General features: G+C 34.9%; 1 protein-coding gene across 1 annotated transcript; it reads left to right on the top strand.

Annotated features, from left to right (window-relative positions):
• Positions 1-247: 247 nt before the first annotated feature.
• Positions 248-11,995, top strand: Smp_174310 (hypothetical protein; the record flags this gene model as incomplete). Its single annotated transcript, XM_018788773.1, has 9 exons — positions 248-385; positions 427-1,014; positions 2,502-2,783; positions 4,103-4,654; positions 5,997-6,314; positions 7,678-8,195; positions 11,484-11,677; positions 11,759-11,817; positions 11,921-11,995. The coding sequence occupies 9 exons, from the start codon at positions 248-250 to the stop codon at positions 11,993-11,995; spliced, it is 2,724 nt and encodes a 907-aa protein (XP_018654283.1).
• Between the last annotated feature and the right edge of the window lie 2,831 nt (positions 11,996-14,826).

Below are 14,826 nucleotides of genomic sequence, written 5' to 3'. Positions count from 1 at the left end.
ATATTAATAGTTACTCCTGGATATCGATTGCTGGGGATTTGCTATTTGTTTTCTTATCAAGTAGCCTTTTGTTCTTAACGTTCATAACGCGTTATAAAAGGATAATTTCGTCTTGTTCAAAGTTTAAAACATTCTTAAGATCTTTCGTCGCTTTTTTTAGTAAGTCTGATGTTCCTTATATTTTGTAGGAAATATGAACCCTAATATGCTCTCATATTCACCGTGTTTAAATGGACTTTCAAATGAGATGGTTGGTTTGGATACCCACCTTACTATCCGAGATGGAAAAATCGTGGTCTTGCCTGCTGTTTTACTTGTTCCAGGTGATGTTATTATTATTAAACCGGGTCAGACAATCTTCGCTTTCTGCAAACAAATAAATGAAGTAAGGGTGCTTACATTTTTTATTTTTGACCTCTAAAATAGAATCATATTCACCTTCCAGGTGATGTTTTTGTCCCTCACAAATACAGTTGTAACCCGGTACCCACGTCGTTTACATCCATTGAAAAATCAGATGAGTCTATGGTAGCCGTTGTCATCCATTCTCCTTTGGTTTCTTACCTTGAAATCGCTTTTAGATCAAGAGTTGAAAATGGTTATACATTTCAACCGCTTGCTTATAAAGTTGTGGATACTGCAGTTTGGGTTTCTTTAATTATCAAGTGTTCAATAACTCTAATTTTCCTAACTTCAATATTTATTGGCGCATTACCTATTGGTGATCTTAGTCATCAGTTTTACCGCTTGTTTATCTGGTTTGCCCACACTTTTGGTGTTGTTATTGCTTCTTCAAGCTTCTCATTGTATTTCATATGGATGGTTGCTACTGCGGTTGTCACATTCCACTTCCAGAATGTTCTTTCCAATGCACATGTTCATTTTAAACTTACTGATAACAATGACTTTAAATCTACCCATGTATTTTGCCAGCCCAACATCTCTAAGGTTTCCAAATCAAATACATTAACTTTTCACTCGTTTATTTCCAATCTTCGTTCCTTTGGCTTTATGGTAAGTAAGATTAAGCTTGTTTATCTATTTACTAAAAGTTTACCTTCTGACCCGTAAATGATTGTTTTCTCTGTTTGCTCCGTAGAGTAGAAGTTGACCCTTTAAAAGGCCAGTCTTTGCTTGCTTGTAACATTACTTTCCAGTAGTTTATAGCTGATAAAAGTTGGGTGTTATGTACTAAAACTTTTTTTGTCAAATGATTCTAACGAGACTTAAATTCAAAGGTTATACGGTATTTTCAAGGTGATTTACACAAGATTTTGTTGAATTAACGAAGAATTCTGCGGCTGTCAGTGATATTGTACCAGAGTCATACTTACGTGTAGCGTTTATTTTATAGTTTTCAGATAGCAATATTTGGTATAATTAATGGTCAGAAATTATTCAATCATTTATGCGTAACGTACAAATTGGGACATGTACATTTGTTCAAGGTGCTATATATATATTCACAACAACATGAAATTATCAAAACAGTTTCTGGGTTAGTATAAATGGTATTATCACCAGTGGTAGTAGAGAGGACTACACATAGACTCTTAAGACAATTTTTAAAGTCAGAATTCTATGGAAAATAAATAGTGGATGGATCTGCACCACTGCGAGCGATTTTAAGCCATATCACATCAAGTCCCCACCCATTGATCACAATAATCAAGCCGACTATAAATTAGGTAGTCTACACATATAAATACAACTCAACATAAATAAGCGAACAATGTTGTTTTCCATTAGATCCTCATCAGGCTTTAATATACAGTAATATTTATATGCATATACGAAATTATTCAACCAATCAAGACAGTTTATGGGTCACTGATAACAGTGGAATAGGCTACATAACTAAACATAATAAGTGAAAAGTACAAATTAGTAGTGTGACAACAGGTTTACTAGTTGTAATAAGAATGATAAAGACTTGAATCAATGTTACATAGTGGGAATTAGGTTAATGATTAGTAGAGTATAGACACTGCAATAACATTCTTAAAAATTATAAGATTACGCAATAATTGTACTGCTCTGTAGCTTTAATTAGTGGAATAAACCTTATTAGTCATTCTTTGAGTTGGATAAAAAACAAGGCAGCCAATTCTATACAAAACTGTTCTTAGGTAATCAGTTTGAATACCAAATGCACTCGAGTTTTGTGATTTTGATTAATCCATAGTTAGGTACATACTCCATATATCTACTAACATTTCAACTTCAATAATAACTCACTTCGTTCCTAACTGTATGGTGCAACAGGATTACTAGGAGGGGCTTCGCACTTTGTTACGTCGAATGAACATTAAAAAATGAAGTGTATTAGAAGTAACTTGATAAATGTAAAGGTAAATTACTTGGTGATTCTATACTACATGTCTTGTTACTTACAACTACTACTACTATTGCATTCTATTTATCTACGAAGCGTTTTCTCAATACGTTATGATTCTACAGTGGCTTATTTAAAGGTCTTGTAACCATAGTTTTACTTTCAGACGGACGTAGATATGGAAAATATTGTTCTTACTTTGGGAACACTAAGTTCCGTGTGTTGTGTCAACCAAGAAGGTGTTATAAGCCAGTCGTTACCAACTCCAGAGAAAATGTTTTTCTTCCATAGACGCCACCACAATCATCACCATCAGGAGAGTTTTGGTACAAACAAGTCTCAAAGTGTTGTCTATAAATCGAACTTGAAAGCGGAAGAACATTTGGATCATCAAAATTCTAAAGCAGGTCAGCTGAACACGTCGGCTTTTATGCGCACAGAAAAACAAGTAAGTTTTGCCTTTTTTTAAGCAACTTTTGTCTGAAGCTTGTGGCAATAATAGTCCTGAAAGCTAATCAAAGCTTAACTATCAAACTATTTATCTCAATTGACTAGGAAACCATTAAAATCAATTTGAATTAACAGAAATCGCAGAAGTCTACTTTGTAGTGTGAAGCTACTTCATACTTGTTTCAGGAATTGTGTTATTTCTACACATGTCCAATATGGGCTTGTGAACATGTTTTTTCAGGTTGCTACTGCTTTTAACTATTCAAAAGAGGATATGTAGCAAAACAGTATGGTGAACAGACAAAAAGTTATGGTGTAGTGATCTCATCTATGTGTTTCAGTCTCTGATTTCTAATCTTAAGAAGATACTAATCGCTAAGCTTGCTTTTTCCGATATAGCTCAGACCAAAATCCCCGTGACTTCGTTAGCTGAAATCATATTCTAATATGCCCATTTGACCTGTCGTCCCTCTTCACCACCCGGCGCTATGTATTTCCCGAAGAAACAGCTCAAACATAAGAGTTCAGGCTTCTAAGTTTGGATAGGTTGGCAATCTTATCAACTGGTTAGTCCTTCGTAAGCAGCACTCTAATTTTAAGTATCAGCAACCTAATTTTTCGTCCATGTATACAGAATTTGCTAAATAGTTGTCTATGTGACTGCTTTTTAATATTCATCTTTTGCGGATGGATTTACCAGTTGTACTAGGTCGATTCGTTCAGTAGAGAAAAATAATCCGTGATAGATTCTCTTAGGTTGTTTCTTCCGTGAAGCTGATCTTAAATAACTAGTTTACCAATCCCGGACATTATTTGTTATCAAATTCTCTAGAAATCTATTGATAACAGGTTCAAATAACCACCCAAAATACTTTGTATCATTCCCAGGTTTGAATTATTTTGCCTCTTATCTTCCTAAAATTTAGTGAATCACTCGGTTTCAGAAATGGTTTGAGCCAGGTTTCGAAATCAGTTAAACAACTTCTTCTGGCTCGAAAGCGATAAAAGTGAATTCGTTTTATACTTAACTGCTCTTCTAGAATTGCGATTCGCTCATCAGACCTTGTTTAAATTACTGTTATTATTCTTAGAAATGAAATGTCTGTTTTAAATAAAATTTCTGTTTGAATTTCTTTTTAAAAGTAATTGTTGCAGAAATTTATTGGACATAAGCATTCATTTTATCACCCTGAATATGCGTTGTATTTTTGGTTTAATGTGTAAAGGGATTCCCAAATCAAAATTACTCTGTATATTGATTCAATAACTCATTTATTTCAAAACTACGTTATATTCAATTTCTATTCAAATTCATAGTGTGCTGAAATTAATCAAGGAGAACTTTACAAGACTCAAAGTTCCATCCAAAATCAGCTACCTACTAACTGTGATCCTAATGAGACACCTGGTTTTCAACGGAGTGCTGTGTTTCCACTGGGCAGTTGTGTTGCACCGGTAGTTCTAGACTTACGAACCGATTTTTATCGTCCTTTTTTACCTCATTTCGAAAAGCCGCGCTGGGATCGTTTCCTTTCATCGCTTAAACCAATCGGTTTGTCGATTCTTCTTAACAATTGTCACTCTGCTATTGCGAAACAGAGAATCGGCTTTTTTGAAATAGTAAATGCAACTCAAAAATATTTTGATTCTTCGTCATGTACTACTGCACTGCCGCTTACTTTCTGTCTGTGTGGTCTTGCCAGCCAGATAGGATTTCGTGATGGTGCTGTGAATGGTTTTGGTACTCATGGATGCTTGGGTGCTTATTCTATTTGCTCAGCTGCATATGCTTCTAATTCCAATGCTACTGATATGAAAAGTAAATTATCTTCCGAAGAAATCCTTCCAACAAAAGATAATACAAATAATGTAGGTTTGAATCTATTTGTTTACATAACTTACCTATTTTTGTGGTGTTATCTTGCTTCTTTATCACTGGCTAGCTTTATGGTGCAAGCTAAATATTATCTCATTTCTCATAGAATAACTACTGTCCCTTTTTGCTTCTTTTCTCTAAGTACCTTTTAAGGCTAACTGACTGTCCGTATAAGATCCTGCACATAGTTTTTTTCGATTCATACTATCACACAGTGAAACAGGAATGTGATGAGAATTTTTGGCAAAGCTGAATGAATACCGTTAACTTAACAGACTACTCGGTCTCTCAAGACAGTTAATAGGTACAGTTGAGTGATTCAAGTTAGTTACTAGCGTAATCTTGGTTTAGAGACCCCCCAAGTGCTTAGTGTTTAGTTTTCTATACTCCTTTAGGAAAAGTAGTAGTTTAACTAACTGAATTTTGGAGACAGTATGTCACTGTCACTTGTGCATAAAACCCACTCCACTCACCCTACGTTTTTGATGTTTGCGACTTCACAGTAGCTTTTTAATTTCAAACAAAGCTTTATACCGAACCATAGTACTACTGTGTTGATTATTCTAAAAGTTATTTACTATATCCAATAATGTTATCTAGTTATGTGTTAGTTAACTGTAGTCAGTCGTTAAGACCATGGGGCAATTTGCCTTGGTGACTTGGATTGATCCATTCTTTGCTCCTCTATAAGTATTTTACATGATCTTTCGTCCCAACTTCGTTATCTTTTTCAATTTGCCAATAATGTTGGTATTACTTTCGCTACTCCTTTGGTGCTTTTTCCTGTTTTTATGTTAACTGTGACCACTTTGACTGATATACATTTGTGCCAGACCCCCCACATTGTTTACTCCTGTCTGATGCATTTTTTGTCTGGATGAGTTTTTTGTTCCCTAACTCTCAAAATTTGTTGATCTTATGGGATTCCAAGTAGTATATTGGTAAGTTCGTGTCAGTTTCATCACTAGGGATTAGATTTGATGTTTTGTTTTTGTGTAACGATTGTTTTCATCATGAAATGATAACTGTGTTGTTAACCTAAGTCATCAATAAGATTTTAGTTTAAGTAATCTAAAGGATCAAAACAACTGGTTTTTTAGCAGAGCATCGTCGTAAATCACTTCATAAATAGCTCTATGATGATTTGACTAGTGTGTGATCAAACCATATTTCAATAAACGTGCACTTTTACTTCCATTTTTATACTTGTTTTGATTTTTGTTAAGTAATCCGTGCAACAAATGTAAGGAAATATATTTCACACTAATTTTAGTCAGTTGGATTTCCAAAACGGTGTAATGCTAACTATCGAAATTTGATTTTTACTCACTGTAGAACCGAATTCATTTGGCTTATTGCTTTAGCTCTGTCTTCTCTGATCCAAATATCCAAGGTGGTTATCAATTGCTGTCTCAAGGTACTGGTGATATTCTCGCTAGTTTGTGTTCTGATATTTGGGATGGGCGGGATATTGTACCACTGTCGGATAGAGAACGTGAACTAATCTTAGGATTCCACAATCGTCATCTGTCGTCTGCATACTGTATTGGCTTCGCTTATTCTCCGTTGGTTGATAAAATTGAGGAATCTTATAGACTGTTGTTGGGTAATTTTTCCAGTCCGTCAGATATTTTCATGCTTCGTTTACCAGGAGTAAGATTTAGTACTTCTAATTGTTACTTTCATGATTGTTTTTTAAATGATACGGAGCTTATAAAACATGTTTACATATACCTTCTCTATAGAACTGCCTTATCTCCGTAAATTCATACCTATTTACCGTCGTTATATTCAGTTCATCACGATTGAAGTTTATTTTGCAAAACCGCTGAATCCTATAAGCGAGCGAAAGGACTTTCCCTCCTAGAACTTGACAGTTCGGCGGTACGAATTCTTAATATGATCCTAATGTATTCGAACTCAATCTTACCTGTCTAGTCATTGAGATTTAAATCTAGTGGCTTTCACTAAATACAAAACTGACGGAGATCAATGGAGGATATTCAGTTAGGGTATTTCGGAATTGATCTGCGATTATTTAAATCTTATTACCTGGGATAATTAGTCAATAATGATTTGTAACACAAGATAAATTAAAGATTACTATGATTTCGTCAAAAAAGTACCCTTTCACTTTTCTGGATTTTATGGCACTCCCAAATAATGATCGAAAACCACACCTCTCTAGAAGGGTTGTCAGGATGTTTATCTTATGGATACTTCCAAAAAGCTTCATAGCCGTCACTCGGCATGATCTTGTTCACCACAATCTGTTAGTATATCGTCAAAATATGTATATACATACACTCGTAACTGATAAACAGCTCTGTTTGTAACTGCAGATGTAAGTCACTCTAAGGTCTAGTTTTAGTTGTTCTCAAACCACTCCCAACAAAAATATTCATGTATCTTTGAAAGCATCTAGTGTTTCGGCTTGTATTCAGAAAACAAATTATTATATTAAATAGGAATAAAAAGTGATTGAATTCCTTTCGCGTTGGATGGAAGCACAAAAACTTCAGACATAGGTTCATCGATTGAAATAGCTGGAATTATCAGCATCAGAGGAAAACAGACTCAACTGATGAGAAAAGGTAAGGAAATAGACATAATAAAGAGAATGTGTTAGCAGAAATGTACACAAATGTAAAATAATAAAAACCGTTTGACATTATAGAGTCATGGAGATTGTCGAACTTCATTTAAATCATGAACTAATCAAAGTTAGACAACCATTAAAAACTTGTAAACACTGGACAACCGTTTCGTCCCGTTATAGGATTCTACTGGTTGTCTGTATTTGACTAGTTCGTGATCTCAATTTAAATGTTTGGTATTTAGAGGAATAGTTCTGTTTGATAATATGTATTACTTCAAATTATGCAACGTAATAATCGACTACAATTATATGAATGTGAGTTTTAATACTGACCCCAGTCGCAAAACATTTCTTTTTCTAAATTTCCAACAGTGCATAGCAATACTCTGTTTTTTGTGTTTCTCTTATTTTATTAAGTCTGATGATGTTTCACCAGTAATACGGCGAAAGGTATTGGAACACCTGGTTTGCAGTCGATCATATTCAAATCGTTCTCCACTATCACGTGGTGCGGACAATATTAACAGTACCAGTTCTATTTATAACAGGATTGTTCATGATAGTGATATTTCTAGATCTCAAGCTATTTCAAAACCCAACAGACCACATGATTATCGACTAAAATTTATAAAGAATATGAAAAACTTCAGTTTTAATTCATTCTCTAAATATTGGCAGCATCGCGATCGAAGAAAGGAAGGGTGTGATAAAAAGGAAGAGACATATTCAAATGATAAACTTTTAAAACATTCACCGTCTAAGAAAAGTGATAGGTTTTCTAAAAAACATCGAATTGAACATAATCGAATAAGTAGTAATTTTGGTGAGTATGCTAGTAACTGTTTGATGTTGAATGAATTTCCAAATGCTAATTTTGTTTCGGAAACTGATGATCATTGCAAAAGTAACGCTGATAGCTTGGATCATGATGAGAAGTGAGTAAAACGATTTGTTTTTGTTGGCTGTTTTCCTAATGCAACCCTAATGTATTTAGTCTAAACGCAACTATGGGATTTGAATCGATACTCTGGGACTCGGATCGACAACTGCATCTCTGTTCTAATGTGGTATGGCAACTCGAACTGATGTACGTACGTACGAAGTTCTACGTTGTGACTGACTGACTGAGTCTTAGCGCAAGTATCATTTTGGGGAGAATTCGTAAAACAATCCACTGACTGATTGTAAACGCAGTTCCAAATATGATAGTTGAAAAGTTGGAGAAGATGAAGGGATTCACCTAAAGACGCTAGCCACTAAAAGCAACATCAAAGAACATTAATATATTCTAACTAGATATTGGAAATTTGGTCCGTATACTGTGCAGAGCAGCTCAGTCAGTGTACAGTTAATCATATCCCGACGTATGTCTGAATACCGATTACCACGACGTGCTATGCTGACTAGTGTAGGAGATGGTTGGAAAAGAGTTAGGGGCGGCCAAACCAAAACATGGCATCAGTCCTTGAAGTCACTAACTTCTAGTCTGAGCCATGTTGGTAGATGCAGACTACCTGGTTGGGGTCCACATGACTATCGTAACCATTGGTTGGAGACTCTGGGTGACATGGCTCAGAATCGATCACAATGGCGTAGGTGTATACACTCTTTATCTTCCCTTAAACCTTGAGATTAAAATTGCTTCATAACTTTTTTCCTTCCTATACTATATCCTTATATACAACCTTTCTTTATATACTACCACCACTAAATTAATTACTTCTATGAATCCGGTGTTCATCTTGTTGTGCTAACGAGGCATGGCAACTTGGACCGATGCACAAATGTGCCTGGTCCTACGTTGTAGCTGACTGACATATCCCGAATATGTTATTGAATCACAACTAAATTTAGAAAGGCTGTGATAAATCAGAGATAAAATAAGATAGCAAAACTTGGCCGTTTGTCCTTAAAAGTTTTTAGGAATGATTAGCAAGCTACCAGTTAAAGTAGTTAATACTTGTACGGCTTCCTCGAACCAATTCCTTTCCAGTTTATTAAAGAGAGCAAAGCTCTTTTCTTGATAGTTACAAAAGAAGTAGCTTTTCTGAAACGGTCTTTAAGATGCTAGAGTTCACAACAATTCAGCATGTAACTAGAAATCAGGTACGACAAACTCAATGAAACTAAGATTTATGTCTCGGAAATGAATGTTTTAATCAAATCTTAATGTGTATCGGTAAAGTTTGTTCTGATCTGCTGCTAGGAGATAAAGTCATTTAAGTTGTGACATGTGTGCTTTTTCTGGTTTTCAGTCTAAGTCATCTTTGATTCATTTGATGTCTATGGCTAGGTGATAGTTTAAGTGATCTCAGGGGAGAAACATCAAAAGAGTAAACTTAGTTATTAAGGTGTCCAACTTGGGTAAATTAAGGTTGTTGGACCAAGTGTCATTCACGATAAACCATATTCTCTACTCTGACGTACAATATTAATTGAAGTAGGATTAGTTTAAAAAAGCCGTTACTAGCCAAACCAAAACATTCCATAAATTCATAAAGTCATTGTCTATTTGCTGGATACACTTGGAAAGACTTAAACTATTTGATATGATACATTGATGAAAATTAGCTGTCCGCTAATCAATGAACTTTTATTCAAGATTCTATGTTACTGTCTCTCCTATTCCACCACCTAATTTATTAAATCTAACTTATAAGAACCTTTTACATCTATCCTATAATTTAAAGAGCAAGTTTGTCCTTTTACATACATTATTCCTATACGACAACAAATTTACATTACAAATCAAAAATATCTTCGAAATTTATTTACAACTTAACTTTTTGCTTCTAAATCTTAAATAAATGATGATTATTACGAATTACATAAATCACTCATAAAATCAAATGCAGCCACTAGTCCTTTTATCATAAAAGTTCAGTACTCAGCTGATTCTCAATGACCGTTTGTTCAGAAAACTTTCAGTCTCTTATATGTTAGACCCCTGTTATATATAGGAGTTTTCTTTCCTCATCTAAATAGCTCCCATAAATATTTTTCACAATTGCCACCTTTTTTACCGTTATTTTGTAGGAGTAATGTACGTATTAACCAGAAAGAAGTGGACAATATACTGAACAATCAAATATTCTTAGGCCTAATAAGTATGCAGTATCAGGCAAATCCTCAAGTTGTGAAGTCCATTAAACAACTTCATCAAGCTTGTATACGATTTGTACATTTTTCTCGAGTAAGTAACAATTGTGTGATAAGTATTATCGTCCTTACTTCATGCCAAACTACTTTTGAGATACTTCCATGGCAAATACGGTTATTAAGCCATATAAATGATGAGATATTGTCCGTAGTTTTTAACACTAATCTGATAGTCACATCACTTACTCCAGTTTGGTACCCTTTTCTGTAAAGTATGTGACTGATAAGTAGCCAGTAAACCTAGACAATTCACTCTATGTAGGTTAATAAAACCACTCAGCTTTCAACGACTATATTATGGTTCCAAAAATTAATTAACTTAGTTTGTTCTGAGCAACCCAGTAGTTTCACGAGCTATAAAGGTAACTCAGAAGTCCTTGTACACGTCCACTGATAAACTGTATGTTATATTTTGTATTTAATATTCTGTGTTTGTTCTTATTAAGGTAATGCAAAGGACGTGTTTAATAGGATGATTTTTTGTCTGACTATATTTATAACTGAAAATTATCGAATTAATTATGTCAGTTAAATAGTTTATATTTTTACGTCTTTGTACATACTGTACAATCTCATGATATATATGTTTAACTATTCCCAGCAGTAATGATACTAATTTCTTGAAATGTTTTGATGAGATTTCGTTCACAACATTACGCTACGTATTATTTATAGTTTTATTTTATTTACGCAGCGTATGATGCGTCGGAATTTCTAAACAATGTGCTTAGTACGTGGTCATTAATTATACGATTATTATTTAATGGACCACTGTGACACTTAGTTTCTCGTTCAAGGTGTGGTATTAAAAGACCTATTTAAGAGTTTTCAAGTGACCAATAAAACTTTTCCTTAGTAGTTCTTTTTACAAGACATACTGTTTTACTTTTCAACCCTAGAAACTATCTTCAGTGCTTTCATTGAGCTAATTTCCAGATTTTAATTTATAATTACTTTCCCCAGAAACTTGTTAGCAACACTGTTATTAATTATCTTTTTCTTAAACAACACTGGTCGGCCTATTACTATATTTTGTGAGTGTTATTTCTCGTATATTTTGTTAAGGAAAATGAACTTCGAAGTAGAGTGTTCGCTGAACGTTTGGGCTTAGAATGTGGTTGGAACTGTCATATATCGCTTAAGACTCCTAATTCTGTTAGTAATCGCAAATCCGTTGATCTTCCTAAAGAATTCCATAAAAGTAATAAATTTTCATTTGGAACTGATGTGTTCGTCACTGAAAGAAAACACTTTGATGGTAAGTGATTTGATCTTACATTAATTCTAACTGATATTTTTCCATCTTCTAACTGCGTTTTTATTCTTTACCTTCGATAAGGTTCTCATCAGACTAAGCGATGGTCAAGTTCTCCTGCACTAAGAACGTCATATCCTTCAGTAAGTGGATGTATTTACCTAAGATTGTTTCGATGACAGTAATAACTCGATTGGTACAAATCTCCAAAAAGATGATCTATGTTTTATAAATGTTTTCATTTAGATTAAGATTACTTTTACAGCTGCACTTCAATATAAGAACTTCACTAAACAATCTCTAAATGATGTATTTTCTTAGCACATATGTGTCTCTTATATTATTCCTCTCTTTTCTTATGGCCATGCAAGATATCTCTAAAGTTAGCTCTCGTTTTAACTTTACTTCACTGGCAATGATGCCATATTCCCACGTTGATTTGGATATCCTGTATGCCACTGCACATTGCGATGATATCGTTTGCATCTATAATATCAAACACTTTCTCAAACTGAACCGTATGTGAGCAATCCTTAGGGGATCGATGGTAAAACATGATCTCAAAAAATCGTCAGACTTCAGGCAAAACTTCTGTCCCCGCCACACCCACGTCATGGGTAGAAAGGACACTGGTTGACATGTTGGCGATGACTTTCCTGGAATTCGGCACTAACCAGAAGCAGGTTGTACTCTGCACAAAGCTATAGAGGCTGTCCCCGCCATCTAACCTAAGAACACGGAGTCCTCATTGGTCACTAAAATAACCTCCTTTGTCCCTAGATCCCCCTTACCTGTTCATTCAAGTTCACAGCCAACAACAGAAGATCTATCAAATATGATTTATCATGAATCTCACCTTATTAGGATATAGAAGTTAGCGTTAGTTTCACCCAAAATGCAGTCCCCTCGTATGTAGGTAGAGATAACAAAAAACACTATTTCTCACCCCGTTTTTTTCTCACTTTGATGTAACCCAACCTAAAAGTGCATGAGCGACTGTTAATTAATCTCCAATTTACCAGCAATATCTCCTTGATGTGACACCAACACCAAGGAAACTGGAAGCTAATGAAATAGAGTCATTAGACATGTATATATCAAACAACAGGCAGATGGCGACTAACCTTGTTTTACTTGACCGGAATCTTAAATACAAGCCTCAGGTATATATAACAGACATGAATATCGGAACTTTTCGAATGTTTAGCCAGACCTATTTATTGTATGGTCTGCATCGATGTACAAACGTTGGAGGCAGATTTAAATGGTAAATGTAACTTCAGAAAAGCTAGATCAGATTTTGTGGTTGGTGGTATCACTCAGAAAATTAATCATTCTACGAATTGTACATTTTTCTGTCAATTTCGTGTCAGTTTTCTAGAGATGGATATTATTTTTATAGTAGGTGGTCAAAATACAATCCATAGAATACGTAACACACCAACTGATGCTCTACACAAAACAGTCTTTAAATGATCTAGACAAAATGTTCCAACTATTTTACGTATGTTGTAGAGCCATACATTAAAAAAAGTGTACGGACCAGTATATTACGATTACATACCCTTATGAGACTCTAGGGTCTCGTGTCATCCATGTATGCTGTCTCCGAAATACGGGAACAGGTTGCTGGTGTGGTCATTCACTTGACTTCATCTATCCAGTATGGAGATCCAATAGTACCTACCCTTTTGTGTATCCGGAAACACGACACTAACTTTTCATTGTCTTGCAGTAAAGTTAGAAATCAGCTAATACAAAAAGCTAATTTCAGTCCTGGACTTGTATATATCGGTATAAGCTTTAACTTTTTGACAGAATTTAGAACAGACATACGTACTGACACCTGACTAACCATTCATCTTCCTCGATCTGAGGGCAACATTTAAATCAATATGCCAGGTGGCTTTAAGGCAGTCCTTTTAATTGAAGTGTGTACCAGATTAGTACGTCAACTATCTGAAGGCTCTTTGCTCGGACACCAACAGTCGTGTTTGAGGTTATGATAGATTGTTAAAAGAACTCGAAGCAATGATTAATGTTTATTAGGACCGTTCACTTCTTTTATTTACCAAGATCATAGACATTCCTTGAGGGGAAACTTACGTTGTTTGAGTTTTTAGGGACTGATAGACAAAGAGATTGACTTGTTGACTTGGGATTTACTGATGACATGATTGTGCTCAGTGAAAACCCAGAAATACTTTAAAACCTGTCTACTTTGAGTGACAATCCTGATAAAGCGCTCCAGTCAGAAGGGTCACTTGACAATTACAAATATCCTAAAGGACAAATATATACCATTGTAGTGTGGGTTACTTATATTCACATAAGTAGTATGTGGTGATGGTCAAGCATATGAGGTATTTCACTAGAAGATTGATAAGGAAAGAACAGGAACGAAGCGCAATCGGCATGAAAATGTATGAACAATGAAATCAGAGAAGATGGACTGATATTTGCTGAAGGAACACTCAAGATTGAGATAATTGATTGTTATTTTGCACATTAACTGTTTACTGTATGGTTATCAGATTTTAGTGAAATAGTCTGTAATTTTGTGCTCAAATATATTCGATTCTCCCCACCCAGTGTTCTGTTCACTACACCATTGGCTAAGAAACGGGTTGATTTTCAAGGGATAAAAATGTCTATATATGAGTGATTATGCATGTTATTCAGTGCTCTAGTAGAATTTCCCCTTCATGTTTGTCTTCTAGTAATAAGTTGGGGGTGGGGGTTGGCGCGTAGCATGTTGTATATCACTGTCAGATTTCGAACACCGTGCATCATGACAAATCCAAGAATGTTTGGGATGTGTTTCTCCCCCATAAATACAAAATGTATCTTTGGGGCTGGTCTGGGTCAACCTCAATCAGGAATTAGAGACGTTTAGTGACGTGATTCAGAATTGGTCATATTGATCCAGATTGACTTCCTCTTTATCTCCTCCTAAGCCTTGAGGTTCAATATTGTTTCGTACTTTTTATTTATCGAATTCATTTCTTTTCAAATTGTATTCCTCGATGTTTAGCCTTTCTAACCAAAATTGATAGTAATGTCATTAACTTTCATTTTATAAACCCAAGGTAAATTAATCTGTGATCACATGTCTAATAACTTCCCTTGGTGTTTGATAGTCACTGCTTTCT

This window comes from Schistosoma mansoni, chromosome W, assembly GCF_000237925.1.
Source record: "Schistosoma mansoni strain Puerto Rico chromosome W, complete genome".
NCBI classification, from domain to species: domain Eukaryota; kingdom Metazoa; phylum Platyhelminthes; class Trematoda; order Strigeidida; family Schistosomatidae; genus Schistosoma; species Schistosoma mansoni.
This window is presented reverse-complemented; position numbering and strand designations above follow the sequence as displayed.